Here is an 11,843-nt window from a genome sequence, read left to right as displayed (position 1 = left end):
CTTGGGCTGAGAGTCAGAGCCAGTGATTGGGACATAGATCCACATGATCTTGCGGAGAAGGTCAAGACGATGCCATTATGAATACATGCATGGCATGGGTAGGACTTCTCTGAGATGGATGCTGAGGACTTGAATCCCTGCTCCAGGAATCACCTCATTTCCAAGGTGAATTGTGTCATGGCATCATGGACTTAGCATGCATTCTCTTGATGTGTCATCCTCCAAAAGATGAAAGAAGTTGATCGGGTAGCTGGGCTATCTGGTCTCACTATGTCTGCCATTTTCAACTTTCAGAGTCTGTTGACTGTAATCTTGCTGCTTATATGTACATGTGCTTACATCCGATCCATGGCACCCAGCATCCTGGACAGAAATAAAACTGGACTGTTGGGAATATTTTGGAAGTGCGCCAAAATTGGTGAACGAAAGAGTCCATATGTGGCAGTGTGCTGTATAGTGATGGCCTTCAGCATCCTCTTCATATAATAGTTTGGAAAAATGCCAGAATGTAGTTATCATCAGATTTCAGTGTGAACAAGGACTTACCTATGGGAAATAATGGAAAGAATGTTAACCTTTTTATCTCTGAACACTGAATGAGATAAATTTCCAGATGCTTTTCCTCTATTTTTATGTTATTGGACCAATATTCTAAATACATTGTTAAGATGTAACCATTTAATACACAAAGAGTCTTACAGTCCGCAGTAATCAACCCCAGTACTGTCATTATAATATTACATTCTGCAAATGCCATTCTGTGGTGTAAGACACTAATTTTTCCTAAGGTGTCCTTAAGATACAAAGTAAAAAACAAAACTTATACTCAAGTTCCTTTCAAATTCCTAAAAATGACAAATCTTTATGAAAGGAGTCCCTTTTTTGAATAGCCTTTTTTATTGAGAAAAAAACTGTCCACTTTTGTGTTGATAAGGGTTACATTCATATTTAGTAATGTTTACTTTTCCTCTGTACACATCTTAATCATTAGCCAGTATACCTCTACTTCTATCAAGTTCTGTGGTTGATTACAGGTGTTAAAAGTATTTAAAATGAGCATGAGCAGTTCCTAAGAAGATAAATGAGATGTGATTTAAAGAAGTATCAAGAAGATGTTCATACTTAACATAAAAAAGTTTAAAAAAATCAGTGGGTATAGTAGCCTCTAAGGTCTATGGTCAAGTATAGATGTCTTAAGCACAACTGTGACCAGTCATTCTGTGAAAAAGACAAATTTCATAAAATGAAAAGAGTAAAATACAGTTGGAGAATAATAAAAAAAAGAAGTTGATCGTTTTCCACCATTTTTTTTTTTGTTGTTGGTTGTGGGGCTTGAACTCCGGGCCTGGGCGCTGTCCCTCAGCTCTTCAGCTCAAGGCGAGCACTCTACCATTTGAGCTACAGCGCCACTTCCAGTTTTCTGGTGGTTTATTGGAGATAGGAGTCTCACGGTCTTTCCTGCCCGGGCTGGCTTTGAACCGCGATCCTCAGATCTCAGCCTCCTGAGTAGCTAGGATTACAGGCGTGAGCCACCAGCGCCCGGCTCCACCATTTTTAATAGTGCAGAAGATCAAATAAGACAGAACAGTAGTCTTTAAAATTGGCTAGGAAATTTGAAGAGGGATACCAGATGGATTGTTGACCCCTGTTATTCTTCCCCCTTTCCAAGACCTCAGTATGGACAGAGTGGACCTCTTCACCTCTCCATTGAAGTCAAAGAGATGCAGGTAGACAGGGTACTAGCAGCCTTTTGAAGTTTACTTGAGCAGCCAGGTCCATCTTTCTGCCACTTCCATGAGAAATCATATCTTTAGTAGTCCACTACTTGGACTGGGCGTGAGGGTGTACCCTTTAATCCCAGATACTCGAGAAGCAGAGGTAAGAAAATCACAGTTTGAGGCCAACCTGGGCAAAAGCATAAGACACTATTTGAGGGGGGGGAAGCTAAAAACAAAAGGACTGGGACTGTAGAATGGTCTAGATAAGCTCTGAGTTCAATCTCCAATACTGCAACACAACCAAAGTCCAGTAGTTGAAGGAGAGTTTTTGGAACTGAGCCATCCCACCTCTTCGCAGCAGCTAAAAGCTGTTCTGGCAGAGAGAACACCGCAATGCTATTAATCCCATCATTTATGCATTTGAATTGGAAGGTTTATTTGTGGATCTATAAAGACTTCTTTCCACAAGCTTTTCCAAGACTCTTCTAGATGTCTACTACATGCCAGCACAATGCTGTGCCCTATGGAGACAAGGAGAGGTTGAAGAAATTACTCATCTCCAATAATTCATCCTCTAGAGGGCAACAAAACAAATACAGTTCAAGATGGTGTCTAATCAAAACGTCATCATGGTCTTTACACACAACCTCAACTAATCTTAATCAGATTTCATGTTTTGGAATGTGTGTGTATGCTGAAAGCTATAAGAAGAAGCAATAACTAGATATCTGTCTTTGATTTTTGCCTCTACCCTCAAACACACGTGTGCACCACAGGAAATGACTGAAATAAAGGGATAGTTTGTTGTCACCATGACTTTGTATATCCTACATGCATTTTGAAGACCAGTTGTCTGCAATAGAGGAATCTGAAATGAAGACATGCTATGCTGTGTATGGTCATTGGGTGGCTGTGGAAGCTAGGAGTGGTATGGCTCTAAGGTCAAGTTCCTTCTTGATCACCTGTGGGCCATCTCTCTTGGATCCACAGGTAGTATGATGTAGTCACTGAGCTTAGCTTGGACACAGCTGGCCTGGTGCTTTTTCCATCTCTATTGGCTGAATGACTTTGAGCTTGTTGCCGCATCTTGCTTATGTTGCTGTTTTTTTTTTTTATTGTGAAAATACAGAGGGGTTACAATTACATGGGCAAGGTAATGAGTACATTTCTTATCAAGCATTGTTGCCTCCTCCTTTGTTTCCCTTTCCTATCCCTGCCCTCCCATCCCCCTCCTCCCCCCCCCCCAAGTTGTAAAGTTCAACATAGCATGTTGTACATTTCATTATTGCAGTGGGTCCACCTGTATCCCTATTGAAACAATTTGCTTTTCCCCTTCCCCTCCCCAAATTATACCAGCATCAAATTCAGTGAAAACAGAGATTATACCATGGGGGAGGGTCATACAAAGCAACAAAAAATCACCTTATAAATATGTTAAAAACAATAGCAAGAAACAAAAACCACTGAGTCCTTATCTTGGGGTGCATTTCACCTAACATCAACTTATCTGACCTTTTCTGCTTGAAAGACTCCACATAGAGCTCCCCTATGACCCAGCAATCCCATTTTTGGGCAGTTACCCAAATGATCACAAACAAGACCACACGAAAGCTACCAGCACAACTATGTTTGTTGCAACATTATTTGCCACAGCTAAATATGGAACCAACCTAGATGCCCCTCAGTAGATGAATGGATCAAGAAAATGTAGTATATATACACAATGGAATTCTATTCCTCCATCAGAAAGAATGACATTGCCCCACTTGTTAGGAAATGGAAAGGCTTGGAAAAAATTATATTAACTGAAGCAAGCCAGGCCCAAAGAAACATAGGTCCCATGGTTTCCCTTATTTGCAATAACTAGTATATGTCTGTTGTTTTCATATCTTTAAAATGGGGATAATTCTTATATCTGACAGGTTTTATAAGGAGTAGAATGTATCTGCTTGCAACCTCTCTAAATTTGTATGCAGAATCTCTCTCAATATTTCAGAATGTGACTGTATGTGCAAATAAGACCTTTAATGAGATAATTAAATTAAAATGAGGTCATTAGTGTGGGCCTTAATCCAATATGACTGTTGTCCTTATATAAAAATTAGGACATACACACCATGGAAGACTTAAGTAGGACACACAGAGAAGACACCATCTATAAACCAAGGAGAGAGGCCTCAAGAGAAATCAACACTATTGACACCATCTTGGGATTTTTTAGCCTTCAGCATGGCAAAAGATGAATTTCAGTTGTTTCAGCCACCCAGCCTGTTGTGCTTTGTTATGGTAGCTGCAGCAGATTAATTCAGTGACTAAAACTCCTGGCATAGAATCAAGAGTGATCCTTGCGAGTACAATAGATTTTCCTCCTCTCCTCTCCTCCTCTGCTCCTCCTGCTTCTTTCCTTGCTCATTTCTCTTCCTCTCTTCTCTCCCCTTTGGCAGCTGCTGCTTTTCTCTCTGGTTCCCCCTCATCTTCCTCGCATTTCTTCTCTTTGGCTTATTCCTTGGCTTCACCCAGACTACACAGACCTCCTTCCCTATATGGGAGAGCTGCAGTAGGGAAGTGATCAAAGGAGTATTTATGCCAATATAAAAGGGAAAAGGAAGACTGACATTTTCCCTAGGCTGCCTGGAGTCACTGAAGAATAACAATCAGGTGAAATGCTGAGCCGCTGGTGATAAATGTCTCTTTTAGGATTATGGAGTTTAACTGAATTGGAATGGGGAGAATAGAAGCGTCAGACTTCGTAAGGTCTCATAAATATCTTTCACTTCACCAGCAAAACAAGAACTACTGTACAGGGAAGTCTTGTCCTTCCTCTTTGTGTGGCCTCAGGGCTAGACTCCTGTAAAGCCCTTTGGCTTAGGACTTTCCACTGTCTGACTCCCCACATCCACCAGATAGGGCAGGACTGGCAGGAGGTGACCCAGGTTGCCCTTGGAGAGCAGCCGGGCCCATCCTGCAGTTTCTGTGTTTTGCAATCAACTTGCCTTTCAGAAAATACACTTTTCCTCCACGAGAAAAAATGAGTGTAATCAGACTGGCTGGCGAAAGTGTTTTGAGATTTCCTGGATGAGCAGCTCTGTGTAAACCCAGGGCACTGTTGTTTTCGTACCTGACTGCTGGGCCAGGAGAACAGGGAAATGGGAAGGTGAGGCTAAGGCTTCTTTGGCAGGCAGACTTCCAGCCTTTCAATCACGTCTGACACTGGCCCCAGCATGTTGAGCACAGAGCAGCCAGGGATAAAGGCAGGGGCGGGCCAGCTGGGCATCCAGGAAGCAAGGATGTAAGCAGTAAGAGCCAGGGTGTAAGGTCACACAGGAGACAGCCACACCAATGTGAGGAAGAGCAGCCAGCTGAAGACAGTGCTTCTCCCATGCTTCTTTGTATTTGAAATAGCAACTGCACCCTCTTATCACTTCTGGATTTCAGATTATAGAGTATCCAGCATCCCTCACTGGCAAATATAGAGAGCACCCAGATGAAAGGTTAAGGGAAAGTAGACCCAGGAGAAAAAGAATGAAAAGGAAGTAGAGAAAGAGGGGAGAGGGAGAGAGATGAGGAAGGGAAATCTACTTTGCATAATCAGATGCTAATCTCAGATTAGCAATGGACAGCTTCCATTTTAAAAGTGTTTCACTGCCTTTCAGAAAGTAATGTCAGTCTTGCAGACACATTGAGGCTCTCCTATCCATCAGCAGAATGGAGCCTCCTTTGATAAATCTTACTGATGTTTACAGGGAGTATGCAGTCCTGGGTGGTCTTAGGAGAACAAGCAAGGGCAGAGTCCGAGCACCTGGGTGTGGGTCTGCATAGAGTGGTAAGAAGTTAGCCCTGATCCTCTTTTTTCCTTGTTTTTGTGTCCAATGACATGCACAACTTTGAGACAAGAAGAATGTGAGGGGCTTTCTGGCACCATGAGAAAGACCTTTCTAGGTCTCTCATTCCTCAACACAGGACTTGGAAGGGTTGCTGCAGGAAGCCACTTAATATGCAGAAGGAAGAAGTCATAAAGCCCAAAGCCTGTGACATCTAATGTGAATGATGAAGGGCAGCAGGGCATCCTGAGCAGAAGGCAAGCTCCTGTGCCTCATTAGGTATGAATGGCAGGGCCGCCACCTGCCATTGCAGCCAGAAGCTCCTGCCATGCTGGCACAGATGTGTGCATGTTAGGGGGTCTTGTACATGCACATTCTATTTACAAACACAGGAGAACACATTCCCACATATGCCATCATGGGCAGCGGTTGACAGTAGAATGAGGATGGTGTAATCTATGAAAGGTGATCGGCATGGTTGTGTCGACTCAGAATTTCCCACCCTCAGGGGTGGGGGAGAACCACCTTCTCAGCACTAAAGAAGAATGATCTGATTGAATCCCCCTTGTTCCCCCATTCTTGCTGGCTCTGCTGTTCCAGATACCCTGGAAAAGAAGAAAATATTGGCAGAATCGAAGTTTATAGCAACAGCAATCAGCTGTCTCAAGCCACCAAATCTCATCAGGTGACAGTGATCCACTGTGGCCACTTGTGGCTGGTGTTTCCTCATCTCCATACATACTTGGACATGGGTGGACATTGTCCAGATCATCATGATGGCTCTCATGACGGGGGTGGGGGGGCCGCAACCACCTTCATCTCCAACTGCCATTGGCTTTTTATCAGAGAGGTTGGTCTTTCTTTTCCAACAGATTCGTCTTCTCTGGAGAGCTCTGGAGAGCTTCTTGGGCAAGGTCAGGGGACGTTACAGGAAGAGTGGCGTGGCACCCCCATCGTGGTGTCCCCATGTGGTCTGAGATTGCCTTGGACAAGTCACCTGCTCATGCGAATTAAGCCACAGGAAAGGCTGAATCTACCAGCTTCAAAATTGTTTTCTTTCAAGCTGGAAATCCAGCAAATGTTACTCTTGGTGGCACGGGATAGTGGTCTCTTCAGTTCCTGACAGGAAAAGCCACTATTTTTTATATATCATTAATGACAATAGACTTCATGACCACCACAGCAAAAATATTTGAATATTCCTGGAAGATAATGACTTGATATCCACATTTGCCTCTGACCACTGGACTTGACCTTCCTGGAGCGTTCCATTGATTATGGTGTGACACCACTGTGATCTCAGCTGGGGGTGGGCAGCTCTGCCCCTTAGCTATGCTTGAAACTCAACCCATGGTTTATTGCACATTGACAATCAAGCTGAAACGTTCATATAGAACTTTGCCAAAGGGTACAGGGAAACAAAGAAGAGATGCTCACAAAGAACAATATGGATTCAGACAATTTGGTTTACAAGGGATGGCACAATGCTGGAAAGTAATACTTTCCCATTACATAAGAAACTTAGGGGGGAAAATGGTGCTTCAGGGAATTCTCAACTTTAAATCTATTTATCTTTCACCTACTTCTATATGAAATCAACCAAACATATAAGTCATCCAGACTACTGCCTCCAGTTTCCACTCCACCCAAACTCAACATCAAAGGCCTTCAGGCACCTTTGACTCTACACCCTGGCCTGACTTACCTGCATCCACAGACCTTAGAGCACCACAACTCGCTCACCACCCAGGTCCATGTCTAATTATTTCTCTTGAGAAATAAGTTCATTTTAGCTATTCCAACTAGAAAGTACTTACAAATTCTTTTAAATGCGAGTAACACTACTCAAAAGTAGGTGATAATATAACTAGAGTTAGAATCTTTTGTGTGTATTCCAGTAATGAGGCTTGAACTCAGAGCTTGGGCGCTGTCTCTGAGCTATTCTTACTCAAGAATGGTACTCTACCACTTGAGCCACAGCTCCACTTCTGGCTTTTTTAGTGGTTAATTAGAGATAAGAGTCTGAAGGACATTTTTGCCCAGGCTGGCTTTGAACCTCAATCCTCAGTCCTTTGGCTCCTTGAGTAGCTGGAATTACAGGCATCAGCCATCGGTGCCCAGCTTAGAATTACAATATTTTTAAGTATTAAGAAGAAAGGTTTGGAGTGGCGTGGGATCTAGGGTACAGGGGTACAGTCCTGACTCTGTAGACTATTTCCTCACATCTGCCTTGCACATAGCATTTGAAGCTGGAAGGAGATTCTGGGATCATCTCTTAGAATGCTTTGTATATCTTGATGTTTATCTGAATTACAGAGCTTGTTATAAACAAGGGATTCTGGGCCCAGCCCCAGACATTTGATGCAAATGCCTTGGGAGGACACTAGAAATCTCATTTTTAATAAGTACCTGAGATGATGCATCCTCTTGACATTTTAAACAGGAAAAGTAAGGCCCTAGATGGGACTTAGAAGAAAAAATGTTTCTGGCAATGTTTTTATTCAGTCTGGTATTCTAGTAGCAGATCTTAGCAAGGTCCTAAGACAGAACAAGAAGTCTCTTGTTCCAAAGAGATTTTTTCCCTATTTGGCTGGAAAAGAAAGTTCCAGGTAAGCTGCTAGTACACTTATTTAGAGAGGATCTGCACATATTCCTTTCCTGTTACTGAGACCCACTGAAACACAAACTATTTCTAGGAATTTCAGTTAAGTCCCATCTATTACCAAGGGTCTTGGAAGCCAGACTTACTGCAAGTTGGGAGAATGGGGTTGGTATTAAAACCTTGAGTGCTAAACTTAGCTCTTTTGAGTTCCTTTACCTAGGGAAAATTATTTCCCCCTTTTAAGCTCAGCCTTGTGGGCTTTGAATAGATCTATGGCCTGACAGATACAAATAGGCACCAGTACCTATTTAGATACTGCCCAGTCAGAAGGATATATATCAAAGAGGGGAAAATCTATTTCTGTTTCCTCCACTGCCATACTTAGTTCACCCTTGGGGTTATATCTCCAAACTTAGATAATAGAAGGGCAAACAAAGGCCTAGGAGGGCAGATGCCAAGGCCACGCTATATGGAAGTTCATGGCTGATTTTCTCGACTAGACACTTGGTGAGGAACCATCTTAGAATCATACAAGAAAAAGTATGGGAGATCTAAAATCAAGTGATCCTACCTCCTTTACTCATCTCTACAGTCCAGGTAAGTTCTTATTTAGTTTCCCATCACCAACCTCATTTTTTTCCCATCCCACCCCATCTCTCACACCTGGGAGCTCATGCATCATTTCTGTAATGCATGTGCGGCCATGCCATTCATTCCATCCTGCCATTTCTTTCTGACTGGGTGTCAGTGTCTGGGACTTTTGTATTGTCTGTACACAGAGTAGTGGCTGTTCTGTAAAGACACTGTAGCTTGAAGAAGGCAACAATATCCATTGCTTTTGACAAAGAAGAAGGTTGAAGTAATTCTACAAAGTATTGAAGGTAAATCTGTGTTTATCTCTTTAAATAAACTCAGCTTACCCCTCTCCCCCCTTCTCCCCTGCCCCTGCCAGCCACCTTGGATGACACCTTTTCCTCCACTCATTCTTCCTTATGGATCCATCAACCTGTAAGCACCTTACCATATTGAGCCTTTGTTTTACTCTGCACCATCCTTTGATTTCTTTCCTTCCTTCCTTCCTTCCTTCCTTCCTTCCCTCCTTTCTTCCTTCCTTCCTTCCATCCTTCTTTCCTCCAGAACATGATTCCTTTGTTTTCTCTGTGTTCTTCCCATCCCATGGAATCAGCTGATTCTCTTGGTCTGGCTGCCCCTGTAGCTTTATGCATAGTCCAAGTTTGTCCATTCTCATTTCTCTTCATCCTCAACTGACATGATGGAGAAAAGGTACAAGAGTCGTATGTATACAATGACCTCCAAACTCTAAGTGTTCTCTCTTCCTTGTGTCTTTAAACATAGAGATCCTTCTTCTTCCTTTCACATCATTTCCTCTCTTCTCATTTTTCACAGACATTCATCAGCAAGTACACATTCCCCAACACTGTACTAATTATACAACTCAGGCACAAGAGACGATTCATAAGGAAGAAGAGTAGAAATCACTCTTAAAGATACTGGCTGTATTTCCCTAGACTCATCCATGTACTGGCAAGAGGACCTTGAGTTTCTCAGTAGACTCCATTCCATTTCAAACTCCATAGTGGGTTCTTCATCCCCGCTGAATCTTACCTGGTGTTCAGCATTAAACATTTAAATCCCTTTTCTTTTAACACAACTGACCACCTTCAACCCCTCCCAGGTAATTCAGGAGAGGTCTGCAAACGTTGATTGTGTCCAGGTGCTTCTCTGATCAGAGATGCTCATTGCATGGCTGATAGACATAGGAAGGCAAATGCAAAGGCCAGTTGTCACAAAGATGTATCCAAGCAACCTTGGTGCTAAGCAACAGATTGGAACTCATAAGGTCCCCATCCAGATCCAGCTGCATACAACTTGGCCTTGGTTAGTGGAAAGGCTTGATCTGTAAGGAGGAAGAGTTAAATGAGGAGGAGAGAGGAAATAGGAATTGGAGAAGGAAAAACAGAAGTAAGGAAGAGATAGCAGAAAGACATTCTAATGCACAGAAAAATGGTTGAGTTCAAACCTCATGGAATGCCATTTCTGATTGTCGTTAAGGCCAGTATCAAAATGGCTGGCCTGAGGGATTTTAATTTTTCAGAGTAAATGCCAATAGTGAAGCATTTGGGAACTTTTGGAACATGCTATTTGGCTGGTGAATGCAACTTCCAGGATGTCAAAACATTCCCTGTTAAAACCTTCTAGAGTTGGATCCTCCATGGTCCCAGAGTTAATGTCCTCTCCCTTGCTGGCTCCCAGGGGCCTGTATGGGGGTCCAGGCATGGAGACTTCATGGAACATTGTGGCAGAGAATGGAAGAGAAGGGAATGGAGGTGGAAGAGAGAGGTCAGGTTAACAGCTCTAGATGGATGATGGGGTCAGCGCTCTCGTGAGAAGGAAGTCTCTCCCAAACGTCTACATTCCCACAGTGTTCTTAGGAAAGAGGATGGCCACAATGTCTTCCCTGACCATGAGACAATATGGCATAGTAAACACTGATCCAACCAAGCCTAGATCAGGATAGGGGGAAACATGCTGACAGCCACCCCACACACAGGCTGGGTGAACTCAATGACAGACTGAATGACTTGCGGTCTTGGATGGTAGGCAGCTTCTGGTATTCTCTTCTACTTCTGACTCTCCTTATCTCACCCACTTCATCTGCACTTCTCATGCTCCTGCTACTATTGCAAATGAGCCTCTCACCATTCCCCATCCTTCTGGAAGCTGAGAGTTGCCTCAATGTGGTCGATCTCGCATGGGCATCCTACACACTGATCGGATGATTAGAGGCTGTTCCAGAGGCCCTGCAATAGGGTCATTAAGAACTGTCATCCCCTTTCTCTACACCAATTTGTCTGTATCAGTTGTTGTCGGCCGTCAGAACCTCTCAGAGTCAATGAGAGCTATCAGAGCCTCAGAAACACTTGGCATATGGCTACCATGGCATGTGCCCACCAGCCATACTTCATCCCTGATTGAGATCTATCATCACCAGCCAAACCTCCAACTCTGCAATTTACAAATCTCAGGCTTTTGTGGTTTGTCTCCTCCCCTGGGTGATTCCCAGGCGCAGCTCTGCCTGGAAAGTACCAGGTGCGTTTGGTCTGCCGTTGATGAGATGTCTCTTTTTGTTTGGCTTTTAAAAGCCAGACAAGAAGAACATTGGGAACAAGCCCATTGTAAGTGCCAGATGAAGGTATGTATTCTGAAACAGCAAAGTGGTGTGTGTGTGTGTGTGTGAGAGAGAGAGAGAGAGAAAACAAAGATTTCTAAACACCTTTCTCTCTCTCTCTCTCTCTCTCTCTCTCTCTCTCTCTCACACACACACACACACACACACACACACAGAGGCAAAGAAACAGATATTTTGGGGGAAATACCCTGCCATCTGCAAGCCACAGAACCAGATAAAATGCCTTTCATCTTCAGAAACCTAACATGTAAGTGCAATAAGCATTTGTTGTTGACACCACAACTGAACCCCATTCAAGAATCTCCATTTTCTTACTTAAAAGATTGCATGCCATAACTAGCTGGAAAATGTCTATTAACCTTTTAATTTCTCTTTTTTGGTGGGGGGGCCTATTACTAGTTTATAGTGAGCAGTTGCATCGTGATACTTCTGAACATGGGTATAGTATACTGTGATCGTGTCCCTCTTTCTGGTTATATTATAGTGCCATC

At 43.2% G+C, this 11,843-nt stretch overlaps 1 protein-coding gene across 1 annotated transcript; it reads left to right on the top strand.

The window, feature by feature from the left end:
• The first annotated feature begins 256 nt into the window (after positions 1-256).
• LOC122096629 (protein kish-A-like) lies at positions 257-900 on the top strand. Its single transcript, XM_042667215.1, has one exon. It carries the CDS (start codon positions 271-273, stop codon positions 484-486), a length of 216 nt encoding a protein of 71 aa, XP_042523149.1. The 5' UTR covers positions 257-270; the 3' UTR covers positions 487-900.
• The last annotated feature ends 10,943 nt before the right edge of the window (positions 901-11,843 follow it).

Source organism: Dipodomys spectabilis, unplaced genomic scaffold (assembly GCF_019054845.1).
Source record: "Dipodomys spectabilis isolate Male_0828 unplaced genomic scaffold, ASM1905484v1 ptg000380l, whole genome shotgun sequence".
In the NCBI taxonomy this organism is placed as follows: domain Eukaryota; kingdom Metazoa; phylum Chordata; class Mammalia; order Rodentia; family Heteromyidae; genus Dipodomys; species Dipodomys spectabilis.
This window is presented reverse-complemented; position numbering and strand designations above follow the sequence as displayed.